This window comes from Eufriesea mexicana, unplaced genomic scaffold (assembly GCF_001483705.2).
Source record: "Eufriesea mexicana isolate 0111107269 unplaced genomic scaffold, ASM148370v2 scaffold10389, whole genome shotgun sequence".
Classification (NCBI taxonomy): Eukaryota; Metazoa; Arthropoda; class Insecta; order Hymenoptera; family Apidae; genus Eufriesea; species Eufriesea mexicana.
This window is the reverse complement of record NW_016918048.1, coordinates 176,353-189,950: the sequence shown is the minus strand read 5'-3', so window position 1 is coordinate 189,950 and position 13,598 is coordinate 176,353. Positions and strand designations below refer to the sequence as shown.

General features: G+C 25.9%; 2 protein-coding genes and 1 long non-coding RNA gene across 3 annotated transcripts; 2 read left to right on the top strand and 1 right to left on the bottom strand.

Annotated features, from left to right (window-relative positions):
• Nucleotides 1-2,500: 2,500 nt before the first annotated feature.
• On the bottom strand, nt 2,501-3,807 carry Snap29 (Synaptosomal-associated protein 29kDa). Its single transcript, XM_017908350.1, has 2 exons — nt 3,427-3,807; nt 2,501-3,019 (listed from the first exon to the last, which is right to left on the bottom strand). The coding sequence occupies exons 1-2, from the start codon at nt 3,697-3,699 to the stop codon at nt 2,501-2,503; spliced, it is 792 nt and encodes a 263-aa protein (XP_017763839.1). The 5' UTR covers nt 3,700-3,807.
• A 639-nt stretch (nt 3,808-4,446) lies between these two features.
• On the top strand, nt 4,447-5,253 carry LOC108553438 (uncharacterized). Its single transcript, XM_017908332.1, has 3 exons — nt 4,447-4,580; nt 4,719-4,802; nt 5,053-5,253. Exons 1-3 carry the CDS (start codon nt 4,548-4,550, stop codon nt 5,251-5,253), a joined length of 318 nt encoding a protein of 105 aa, XP_017763821.1. The 5' UTR covers nt 4,447-4,547.
• A 5,796-nt stretch (nt 5,254-11,049) lies between these two features.
• Nucleotides 11,050-13,307, top strand: LOC108553439 (uncharacterized). The gene is made up of 3 exons (XR_001890630.1): nt 11,050-11,117; nt 12,573-12,866; nt 13,212-13,307. It is a non-coding gene; the product is annotated as an uncharacterized LOC108553439 (long non-coding RNA).
• Nucleotides 13,308-13,598: the final 291 nt, after the last annotated feature.

Below are 13,598 nucleotides of genomic sequence, written 5' to 3'. Positions count from 1 at the left end.
TAAAATAATTTATCTACAATGTTGAGGGCGTTGCATTATCATTGATATAATTTTATTGACGTATTCATCTAATTATTTTGCGCTATCTACAATAGTATCGTAAATTTCATCTTTTCTACTATAAACGATGTTTCCTCATTTGCGATAATTAATTTCGTATTATTTAAAATCACATAATTATATAAAATAAATAATTAATCTATCTAAATATTGATGTTAATATTTATGTTCCATTATCTAAAGTATATTTATATCGATTTTTACAAATGTTTCTGAAATTTTCGATAATTTGATAGATATCTCAAATAAAATGGTTTCGCGAAAATATAATTTGATAGTTTTCATTTTTTTTGTAAGTAAAGCAATAAATATTTTAATATATTAATATAATTCATTTCAAATGGTATTCAATTTTACATTTAAAGGATATTCATTTTCATTGACAGGCATCTGCAATTTCTATAAATTTTCAACATCCCATGGTTTCTCATCATCATGACGGCAAAGTTGGTTGTCGATGGTTCAATAATGGAAATGGAAACGGTGGTGGAAATGGGACTAATAGCGGTACAAATAGTACTACAGGTAAGTTACTGCAGTTTATAATAATTTTTAAATTAATAACTTCCAAAGTCTAATTATTTGTAGAGATCTAATTATTTCCCAAAATCATTTAATTTAAGTGTGTCAATTTAAAATTTATCTATATATAAAATTATTAAATTTGATTATTTGCCGTAAATCCGTTTTAGTATGTAATATTTTTTAATTTATTCTATTTATTGACAGGCTAATAAAGGAGGAACAACTATAATATAAAAAAACTGAATATGGAGAAAAAGTGAAAATAAAATGGAATTATCAAATCAATAATATATTGTAAATCATTTATATTTTAATATACAAAATAAAAGAACATATATATACATATATGTATGTGTAATTATTAACTTTATTGTTTTTAACATTCAATGCAACCAAAGAACATAACAAAATTTGGTTTTGAAAATATTAAATAATACTTCTCTTACATAAATGGAATTATTTTGTGAATGTTACTGTTTCATTAATTATATAACCAAGCAATACTTTTTTTAATTTGTTATTTTTACATTAACAATACCACAGAATTCTATATATGAAACATTATTTTTTGATTTTATATATTCAAAATATATAAAAGATAGAAGATTTTGTTTTACATATAATCATATATAATGAAAATTAATAGTTTGTTTTTAAAGGAAAAAAATCTATTATATAAATGAGGTCCTATAACTGATGTATATTCGATTTTTTAGTTTTTTCTAACAGTGGCAGTAAGATTAAAATTTTACTTATAATCTATGGATGCCCTTCTTATACAAGACATTTTCTATATATTCATATATACATAATATATAAAATGTCAAATGAGAACTAAATATTTTAAATGATACTATATACATCCTCTTATATTTTAAAACATATATAGTCTACCTTTTCTCAATCTTTTATTTATTATCAGTATTTGTATTATACTATATTATAAACATTATATTTAAGTTATTATTTTGTATTTATATGTATATTGCAAAATGTTTAATACATACTAGTAGAAATAATAAAAAGTAGGATTATTGGTAAATAGCAATTATAATTTGTATAAGTACTTGTACATTTTCCATTTTAACTAATTATGGTATGAGAAAATCTTTATATTTATGTAATTTGTTTTGTAGCATATTTTTACACTTATTTTTATGGGATAATATTTACATGCAAATTTATTGAAAATTGTTATACTACATGAACATAAATTGTTACATTTCAAGCAACTTCTATCATTCAGAACATTATTTTTAGAATTATATTTTCAAATCTATTTCCTACAATTTGTATTTTTTTTCTTAATTTTGAAATACATTTATTAATGTATATTAATTATTTATTTAGAGTATATTTCATGTATACCTTAAATATAAATGTTATTAAACATTGTTTCTAATAACAATGTTCACTCTTGCAATAATTTTAATAAAATTCAATAACAATATTAAATTGTTACAAAATACCAATTACTTATCCATTAGAGCTGACTTTTTATCACAGTATTTTTTATAATATTTAGTCCATTGGTTAAAAAATAAACATAAATATAACATGAAGGTGGTTACATTCTTAACATAAAATTCATAAAAATTTTAGTTTAAAAAGATTCACAGGAAAACTTAAGATAATTTGACATATAGTCTGTAAAACTAATAACTGAATAATAATTATAAATATATAAATGTATTACTTTTTTTTTATTTTTCTTTATGAGAGTTTTTATATTACTGTAATTTATATTTTGTATGATATTATAAAGTAAGCTTACAAAATAAATAACATATATAAAATTCTTCAAATCTGTCTAAATATGACAATATTTATTACACATTCGTTTACAACTTTGAGATATATGAAATTTAATATGCTAAGTACTTTATTTTATCTTATGTACCTTATTTAGAAGATTTTACTTTTTTAACAAATGATTCAAATCTTTGTTTTGTTTTTGAAGCATTATATTTGTCTTTTCTGCTTTATCTGTTATATTGTCAATTAAATCGTTTTGTAAATCTATTTCTTCTGACAATCCTATTGCTAAACCTTTTAGTCTAGCTAATGAACCACTCATTTCATCTAAATTTTTTTCAAGTACTTTATTCACATTACTACTTAAAGCATTTGTACCTTCTACCTCATTGTTTAGGCCATGCAACTTTAATGCAGGGCTTGTATTAGCTATATTAGTCTGTACTTGTTCTAAAGAATTAAATAAAGCAGGAGATGCCATAGATTCAGAACTAGAAGACTCTGATAATATAGTTGACGGTATTGGTGCATCCATTGATTTACCACTTAGATAATTTTTTAAATTTCCAAATACACTTTTTATTCCTTGGATATGTTTCTGACTAAACCTTAATGTACTATTAATATCATCCAATCTTTTTTCTGTTCTTTCTAATTGTTCTCGCTGTCTAATAAGTTCCTGAAATAAAACCATTAACATACATATAAGATATATATAAGTATAAATGTAATAAAATGCATTTAAAAAAAATATATATTTTATGTATATTGTAAAACAATTTAACATTTGTATATATTTTGCACAAATTCAAAAATTAATTTATATATCTTAATAACTTAAATATAAAATTTGAACTGAATAGTTTCCTAACTTTATAAGCTTTGTCATATGTTGAAAATAATCTAAATTATTAGCTAAAACTAGGTAAACGAAAGTTTTCAGATATATGAATATGTTACTTTATTAATAATAAGAATAAATAGATAATAACATAATCCACAACATTATTTTATACTTCAAGAAATATAATTAAAAAGTAATAATTGTGTTATCACAATTAAATAGAATCAAATTCTTCAAGTTACCTCTGCAGTTGCAGCTCCAATCTGTTCAGAATCTCTTAATAACGAAATAGATTTTTCCGTTGATTGTATTGTACGTTCTTCTATTTCCTTCTTTTGTTGCAATAATTGTTGATGCTTTTGTTCGAGATCATTATCAAAATTAGTATAATAATTGTACGCAATTCGACCTGAAGTTCTTGGTAGGGCACTTTTTAGAAATGTTTCATCATCGACGTCATCTTCAATAGCGAAAAACGGATTTTTCGGGTTACTTAAGTAATTTTGACTTGCCATTTCTTAATGTATTGTACGTTTAATGATGTTTCTTCTAAATCTGTTTCGATGCCTGGTTAAATCGTACGATACAGTGACATTCGAAGACACGTAAAGCCTGAAAGTATGGTATACTAGATGGCATTCTACATGTGAATATAGCAATGTGAAATCACATATATATTATTTCTTAGAAGTTAATATATATTTAGGAAAGATTATTTTTTATCAGTAATCAAATTAATACAAATTTTGTTGTAACACTGAATAAAAATGATAAATATTCCCTTTTTTTTATATTTCTTTGTGCAGTCCTTACATATTTTGATTACCAAATTTGTTTGTATAAAGTAATATTGTTTATAAATTCTGAGAAAAAATGTTTTATGCTATCGTTTAAAAACGATACGTACCAAAGTTTTACAACAGATGATATTTTATCTTTATACAGTGTGGTGACACTGCCACTCACTGTAGTTACCGACCCGACAGATGTGTCGCCGTTTTCAGTACTTTTTGTATAACTATAGTAAATAATTGTTAATAAATTTTGTTATTGAAATATTAATGAAAAACTTGAAACTTTTTGGAATTCAAAATTGTTATAAAAAGACTAAACTCTGTAGTGAACATTTGTTATAGCAACTGATAAAACAGTTTTAATGATAATAGGAAAAGTATTGAGCAAGTGCTGCCTCCAAGTGATGAAATACTTAAGTAGCGACAGTAACCGTCGTTCACTGCTTTTCAAATGTTCCAGTAAGCGCATATCGATTCTAGTGCGAGAAAGTTAACCATCGACTTCAGACAAGTGGTTTGTTAGTTATCTCTTCTTCGTTTGAAATAATTTGTTATTTATAACAGATAATATGGAATCTGCTATTATGCATCTTGAACAAAGCGTACGTATAGTTACCAATCATTTTCAGTTTATCCATTTCGAGTATTATTTATAATTTCTTATACATATTAAACTTAATCAGTTTCTATACCTCAAATCTGTTATAAGATAATATTTCATAAAATGTTGGATGTTATAGGTACAAAAAGCTGACGGGAAGCTGGATATGATTGCATGGCAAATTGACGCTTTCGAGAAAGAATTTGAAGACCCAGACAGTGAGGTATGTTTTGTTTAAAACTGTGTTCCAAAACGACGAATTATTTTCTTTATCTTTGTCATTAAATTTAATTTATTTAAAAATTGTTATTAGAACAAAAAATTATATTTTCTTTTTAAGTGTCAGTTGTTCAATTGATGGTAAAATCTTTAGTTAGAGAAAAATTACAATTCAAATTATTTGCTTAATAGGTACTAAATTTAATGTATAAATTGTTGTTTTTATTTTTCTTTTTTTCTTATGCTTTTAACAGATTTCTGTGCTTCGTCTATTACGGTGTGTTCATCAAGTTACAAAAGATTATCAGAATCTTCGACAAGAAATATTGGAAGTTCAGCAGTTGCAAAAGCAACTTTCAGATTCTCTTAAAGCACAATTATCTCAGGTGCATGGACATTTTAATTTATTACGCAGTAAGATAGTAGGACAAAATAAAAATCCACAGTTAAAATAAGATTAGAATGTTTAGTTATTTTTTAAATTATTTCCTGTATTGCAATTAAATTAATTTATAAATTCTTTTAAATCACAAATCTTTAAAATTAATCTAGTTATACTAGGAGAGAATATAATGTCAAATGTACTATGTTGCATACAATATTGATTTAAAAGATTCAATGATATCTAATATCACTAATAATTTTAAAGGAAGTAATTAATATTGGACATGATAAAAAATCAATTTTCTCTTTCTTCTTATAAAATCATAAGCTTTTCTATGCTTTCAGATATTTTGCAATTAATTTACTAATAGGTAGTAGTAAATATTCTGGCAATTTTAGTTATTAGTATTGACACATTTTTATTACAAGGTACTTCTAGTAAATTTAATTATTTAATTTATCTTATGATTCAATGATAGTTATAGAAAATTATAAGTTTGGAAAAGATATATAGTTTGATAGTATTAATAAAAGTTAATTACAATTTTGACATATATAATGTTTTGTATTGTAATGGTAGCTAATATTACTATATCTTCCAATGACTATTTGTGTCTTACTATAAACATTTGAAAAAGACTAAGTTGTAAAATATGTTATAATGATTTTTAAAAGTATTTTGATATCTTTGTACATAATAGTTAATATGCATTAGTTTTATAAATGTACTATATTTATCTTTGATTTATTATTACTATAATAATTTGTTCCTGAACTTTATTAGTTTATAAATAGCATGGGATCAACAGGTATTTTTGACAAATAATTTATTTAACTTCCTCTGTAAGTATGTTATTGGGGGCCAATCTTGTATGTCAATGCCTGTATGTTTATCGAAATTAATGGGACAACTAAGATTTAAAAATATTATTTTTCTTTTTATGTAGATATGAGATGTATGAATTTTTAATTATATAATTAGAGTTATAATACGATTATTTAAAATACGGATTAAGTATATTTGACAGAATTTAGTAAATTAGTAAAATAATTTAAAGTTCTATAATATTTAAAAAGTTTTTGAATAATCAAAATCAAAATTTAAATAATATTTTGTAACTGTTCATCTACATAGAATTCATAATTACAGTGCCAAATTTCATTTATATTTATTAGGGTGTAGAAAAACTTGATAAACAAAATGTCCAATTTATGTTGACATAGCAAAAAATCTTGTTGAAAGCTGATTTTAAAACAGTAAAGTAACACGTGTTTTTTAAATTTTTTATTAGAAATTCGAATAATATTATTAGTGTTTTAATGTATGAGAGTTTTTGATCATTTTAAAATCAATTTGTCTGTTAGACAATCACTTGCTTACAAAATTTGTTGCTGTGTCAATTTATATGGGATACTCTGTATATTTATAATTCTTATATACTGGGTGACAGCATGATAATATCTATGTTTAAAAACAAAATTTAATTATATTTTATTATTATAATTTTTACATTGTTTATTAAAATTTATGTAATTTATTAAGAATTTATGTTCTTTGTACATATTGTTTAATCAGATTATATTAATTAATTAAAATCGTTATGATAATATGCTCCCAAATGAAAGGAGAAAATACAAGTAAGTTTTTAATAGTATTTAATTATAATAAAATTATACTTTTTACATAGTGAATAATATATAACTATATTCACTATAATCACCCTGTATGTAGTTAACTATTTCATCTGCAGCAATAGTCTAACTATTCTTACATTCAAAATATATATAACTGAAAATTATTCTTTATAATTAGTAAATAAATATTGTGTAGTGTACCATTTTAAGAAATTACCTATGTATACACAAGTAACACTTGTTATGGTTTAAAAATTTCTGTTTGTAATACATAAATTTTATTGTATGTATATATGTTTATAGAGTAGGAAAAGTGGCAAGCATATTTTATGGCACAAAGAATGAAGACAGAAATGTGCAGAGCCAAAGATTGCATATATTAGGGTATGAAAAATGAAATTGCCTTAAGACACAGATGTGCATTCAATGAGCTATGTAAACTATGTTCTAGTTACATTTTACTATGATATATGTAAGTGAAAAGTCTGTTATTTAGTAAGGTATAAACAAAATAGCACACTTTCATACATCTTGATTGGTCAATTACGTGCATTTCAAGAAAATGTTTTAGTGTTTTCTATAATTTAGAATTTATACAAGTTGATTACAAATTTTTTGTTTACATTTATAAATTAATGTAATTAGTACATTTTACGTTATTACATTAATGTTATTTTCTCTTTAGTTTTCTTCTCTTCCATATTTTACAAAGCAAATAAAATTAGGAACATCTATGAGTGTTTGTGTGGCATTTTCTTGAATGGAGTAACTGAGTTTCATAATCATACAGCTATTAGTTACCCACATAAAAAGCAATTCTCTTCAAACTTAAAACAAGTTGATTACCTATTAAATGTAATCACTTTTTATGAGAAACTCCTCTAAGTCAATACTAATGGTTCAGAAAAAAGAACACTTGTGATACTCAGTGACTCGCACGTTTATCAGAGTTCATTTATATTTCAGCTAATCAATCGTGTGTCTAGTTTCAATCATTCTACAGGCAGAGTATTAACTGAAAATATAAATCAACTTCTAGATTGACCTCTAGCCTTTATCTAAGTAATTAGATCTGGTCTACATCAGAACTATATCGATGCATACAATACACGTACATGTTCGGTAGTGATATCAGTCACAGTCACGTGTTATTTTTTATTGCTGCAACAGGTAATAAAAATAGAATTAACTGTTTTCGCAGGTCACAATCGTACGTTGCATCGGTCTGTGAATTTTTGTCCATACTATCATTCATGATTTCAAAGCCAGTTTTAATCTTGATACAGTTGCTTTTGAATTAATAATTTTATTTTCGAAGTATAAATATACTTACTAATGTTTTAATATTACAATTTTATATTCGACGTATAAATACATTTTTTGGTATTCTAGTCCTATAAAAATATAAAGTGTTTTTAAATACACGTGACTTTGATTCTATGATCGATAGTCTAATTCTCGTTAAAATTGTTTTATAGAATAGATGTAGAAGGTAAGTGAAGAGAAAAATGGTCTGGAACACATTCGAAACGTGCCAAAAATACTTTGGTCAATTAGCATTAAATACATATACATATAGATATATATCGTTTTATTTCGATGTATGTAATTGAACGCAGATTTCAGAGCATCTGCTTTTCTATGTAGTCTACATATCACATTTTCGTCATTTTGAAAAATCTATTTCTCCTTTATCCTCCTGGTATTTCCAAATGGAAAAGACTTTTACTGATTCTTTCTTTAAAATTGACTGGAATAATTTGTGCAAGAAGTGAAACATCAGAAGGAAGATTGTAATCATGCAAGTGAGTCTCGATTAAAAACATAGTAAATTTTCATGGTTTCTTCGACATTTGAAATTTAAAAACTAATTTATCTCTATTTTTTAAAATCGTTAAAAAGAAGTAAGTTTTTGTGTACTTTAGCTTCATTTGCGTTTTCGTTTGAAATATTTAATATGATAATAAATTAATGTTTTATATGTTCTTCACGAAAGTAACAAAAGCACTAGTAAAGTTTCATCGTAATGTTTATAAATTTGTTAGTGAAAGGAATAATGAAACGGTAATAGGAACCAGCTGCGTTTTTAATTAAGAACCTTGCATATATGTTTCTACCAATGTTACAAAGGAAACTTTAATGCACGTTGCACGCTTAGATACAATATAAACATAATGTATCGACCATTACATTACACAATAATTTTCATTGTTTATTCATGAAATACGCGTTCAACTGATTCGTAAAATTGTACATTTGTGGTTCCAGTCTGCATTCGAAACTGGTTAATTAAATTGTATTTAATTATTATAGAAAATTATAATTCCGATTTTATGTTTACACTGATAAAAATGATCAGTAATGTTGTTTCGAAATTTCTCGTCCTCTCATAATAGTGCTTACTTTTAGTAAGTAAAACACGTATGCAGAAGAATGTTTGTTTAATTTCTCAGACTGGAATTAGATAGCAGGAAAATCGAACCGAGCGTTAAAATTTGTTAATCGTTTACCATTGTATTATACACGGTTGCTCAAACATTTCGATGTATATTATGCAAAATTATATGACATGATAAAAATTGTAACTTTTTAGATATTTATCACGCTATTATGTAATAAATTGTTAACTCTGTAGCAAATTATTCATAAGAAGTTTTTTCTTATGATCCTTCTAATAATATTACTCAAGTTTCTGATTTGCTATAGCAATTTAATTAAATATTTGATTATTTTATTCTTTTTAAATATTACGATATGATGTTAGATTAACATAAATTCGTATTTTTAAATATATTTATATAGTAAAGTAGGAAATGAAATTGTACATCATAGAAACATTAATTTTTTCAAACTTCACTTCATTATAATTATTATGAAGTGAAAGAATTCTCAGAAGAAATACGTGTCTATGAGTTGTTCAGTCGTGAATATCAAGACCATGAATCATACATTTGAAACGAATCTCTGTCTGTTATTTTACAAGCCATATTGTCCAATTCGTGACTCGTATTTAGTAAATTAATCGGTAAACAATTTCTTTTTTCATTCCAAAACTTACTTTTTCTTTTTTGAATTTAATAATATTCTTACTAATTTGTAAAACTTTTAATGACATTCTTTAATAATTAATCATTCGTCAAAAAGTCATAAAAAAAATATACATCGTTAATGGTCAAAATCATTTCGAAAATCTACCAATATACTGCCACAAAGCAGTCATAATATACTTTTTTAGAACAATTATAAAATAAATGTTTCTAATAAAGACTTCAACAGAATCTTAGAAACTCTTTGTCATGTATATTTGTAATAAATTTTGAACATTTTTATTTTTCCAGCATTATCCTTGTTCTTCCTTTTGCCAAGAAAGAAACATCAAGGTTACTCGGTACGGTCATTTAAAAAACTGTTTCAAATGTCAGGTACGAGGTCAGATGAACTCTGAAACAGCCTTATCAATTACTCATTCCCTCTTGCCATCGCTCAGAGCGCGGTGGCCTTAGAAGAAGCTCTTTGATTAGCGGCTGACCATCGGCTAAAATAGTCAAGCCATTTCCTTGATGAAAATTCTTGTATCCGCTTGTTAACTATTTACCTGCAAAACCAATACATATCGTGAGTTGATATCATTCTGACAAAATGAAACGCGCGATTTTCGCGATATTCAAATGCGTACAGTTTTCTAGGTCACGTGACACGAGCACACCCGAGAGATTCGCGAAGGGAAACGAGGTGACTGCGTGCTGAAGATTTCTCCACAAATTAGGGGTCGAATTTTTAATTAGAATGAAATGATTTTTATGTGTAAAGTTCTCCGTTTGTAATTTTACAAATTTTACCACAATTTTCAACTACGGCAATGGGTAGTAGTTACATGATACAGATATCGAGATTTAAAAGGTAATTTTTTAATTTTATATTTTAAACTATATGTTGGAAATTAATTCTATTATCATTTATTTTTTCGTTATTTCGTTATTTGTTATTCAGGGATGGACGACTTAAGAAAAATATATTAATCACCAGAATCTGGAAATACAGAAAAATGAAAAAACAGCTTTAAATAATTTTTTTGAGAGCTGTAAAGACTTAACCTCAAAAACTTTGTGTTCTGTAAAAAAAAGAACAAAAGACAAAAAACATAAAAGTGCTTGTATTCAGGAATATAACTGAGAAATTGGATAAAGGAGTAATGAGTATTTAATGGTGAATGAAGAAGTAATATATTAAAGCTTTTCTTTTAGAATTAAAGTATTAAGTCTTTTAACAAGAAATAAACTTCATGTTGCTTATTAAAAAGGTAATTCACCAAGTTTTAAATTCATGTTTGAAAGTATTCATATACATGTGTTCTTATATATAGACTTCTCTTTCTATGATAACAAAAAGCTTAAATCCTTATGCTTTAATGGAAACAGCTTTACATTAAATGCATTTGAAGAGGATTCTAAAAGAGACTTGAACATGCACAAAGCAAAATCTTTAATGCAATCATCTATAACATTTGGCTAGAATAAAAAATCTATTTGTTATTTTACTTTAAATAATTTGCTACTTTTTAAATTGATATTTGATACAAAAACAAAAAAGTAGAAAAGATATTTATTGCATCAGAAGTTGCTTTAGCTTTGCATTTCTGTAAAATTTACACTCTAAATATATTTCAACTACAAAATTTGGAAAATTCTACTCTGAATCTGTTTTCATTTGTTTACATATAAGTATATACATATTCAGATATGTATAAAAACAAGTACAATATTCAAAGAATTGAATAAAATTATTCAATTAAAATAAAACACGAATATCGTGTTATGTTATGCGGAAAGGAGAAAAAGTGTAGATATTTCATAAAACAGGTATATAAAATCAAAGCCACGAGATATATTTAAAAAAGTACGTGAAACGTAAAACGTAGGGATATCATTCAAATTCTATTTAATTAAAATTAAATAGCAGACCGGCTGAATAAGGAAGAATTAGATCAACTTCGTTGACATTAAAGCCTAAAAAATTCAGAGTACTTTTAAATCATTTTACGTTCAGAAAGCCTGATTCAGCACAAAATCTTATCCGTTTGTACGTCTTTCAAGTGGTTAGTCGTGTGAAATATAGTCTGGAGAAGCAAGATGAGTTCAAGATACAGTTTATCTCTGAATATCTCTTTTCGCTTTTAAAAGATATGTAAATCTTGTTAGGTAATATTTCCTTTGAAATTAAATGAACGGTTCAGCTCGGGGTGATCATTTTTCGCTAAATTAGTTGCCGTTTAAAACTAAGTTTGATTATACGGTTAAGGATCGTGTCATTACCGGAAGTCGAATTAATTGTGCGCATGCGTACATCAATTTCGGGCTTTTAGATAATTCGTAAGTGATTTTCTCCCTGGTGCAAGCTAAATTAAGGTAATCAGAGGTAATGAAAATGATTTAATCTCTAACTAAAGATATCTAATTTCTGAATTCTCTTACTTTATTGTCCGAAGCTAAAATTATCCAGCGTGTACCGTAAGTTTTCGTGTGTATGATAATTTAGGGAGGTTAGGGTATACACCACCGATTTCGATAATTTTTGAATATATTATAGAAGTTAATATTTTGAACAACTCTTTTAAATACGTGTTGCTCCTGTTAGGTTTTGGTTTCTGAGATGTAGATGGACAATATCTATCTTTTATTTTTTTATTTTCAGAATTAAAATTAATTTTTGTACGAGACTGTGTGTAATTAGTATATAAATTTGTATCTGTTATCAGGTAAAAAATATCCGAATACGATGTCGTATACACTTTGGACCAGAACGAAGATGTCTCTCTTTTGTTATTAGATTTCCAGATTTTTTAAATAAACATTTGCTATCCAAGGGGCCCAGATGAATAAGACGGTAACAGTTATTTCGCCATGATAATTCTCGTACAGCCATGCGCTTGGCGCAATTGCAATGCAACAATCGTCGTACTTCCTCGAGCACACAAAACACACGTGTATGTGACTAGAAATGTTATTTAGTCAAGATGAATAGCCATGATGTTGCTAATTCGAGCAAAGAAGTAATTAGATTTTTAAAAATATTTATTAAAACAAGAAAATATCTGACGTATAATACATCGTTTATCGAATATAAATATTTTCCAAAATATTCTCCATACAAGAATCTATTTGTTATTTCTCGATAGATAATTATCGATGTTGCATAAATGAAATTTTAGGATAAAAGAAAGTCTAATCGCAAATATATTAATTGCGGCATTTTATATATCTGCTGTTATAAAATAATCGTAATTTGGCTGCTCAGCATTCTCAATTGGAACGTTTACCATCCATTATAAATGTATCAATCGTCAAATGATCATTTTCCACATTTAAACATATTTATCGTGCATTCGTTCATGCAGTTGGATACTTGACACAAAAAGGAAAAGCAATTTACTGTAGACTCTGTTACGCGACGCAAAAGAGGGAAGATTCTCCACCCGAAATTGTACCCTTTGTAGTCGTCCTTTTCTCCAGCAATCCTTTATCGTCGAAAGCTGGAATATTTCCAACAATATACGTTTAAAGGTACTATTGGAAACATTAATATTTAATCAACAGTATTAATTCCATTCTGCGGAAGTCAAACCATTTCTATCGAGAAACGTCCATTGTGAAGGTAAAATAAAAAATTTATATCTTATCATACTGAGTCACGATTAATTTTTAAAATATATTTTTAGTAAAAGTAATTGAAAATAGTCGAATTTCATGAATAATATCAAACTGAATAAATGTTTGATTTTTAT

What these genes read in the sequence shown, in the direction of transcription:
- Snap29 (XM_017908350.1), bottom strand. Translation starts at nt 3,699, where the DNA reads ATGGCAAGTCAAAATTACTTAAGTAACCCGAAAAATCCGTTTTTCGCT. An exon ending in TTGGAGCTGCAACTGCAGAG is followed by an intron (nt 3,020 to 3,426) that starts GTAACTTGAAGA and finishes GTTTTATTTCAG; the next exon opens with GAACTTATTAGACAGCGAGA.
- LOC108553438 (XM_017908332.1), top strand. Translation starts at nt 4,548, where the DNA reads ATGGAATCTGCTATTATGCATCTTGAACAAAGC. An exon ending in TTATGCATCTTGAACAAAGC is followed by an intron (nt 4,581 to 4,718) that starts GTACGTATAGTT and finishes TGGATGTTATAG; the next exon opens with GTACAAAAAGCTGACGGGAA. An exon ending in TTGAAGACCCAGACAGTGAG is followed by an intron (nt 4,803 to 5,052) that starts GTATGTTTTGTT and finishes TGCTTTTAACAG; the next exon opens with ATTTCTGTGCTTCGTCTATT.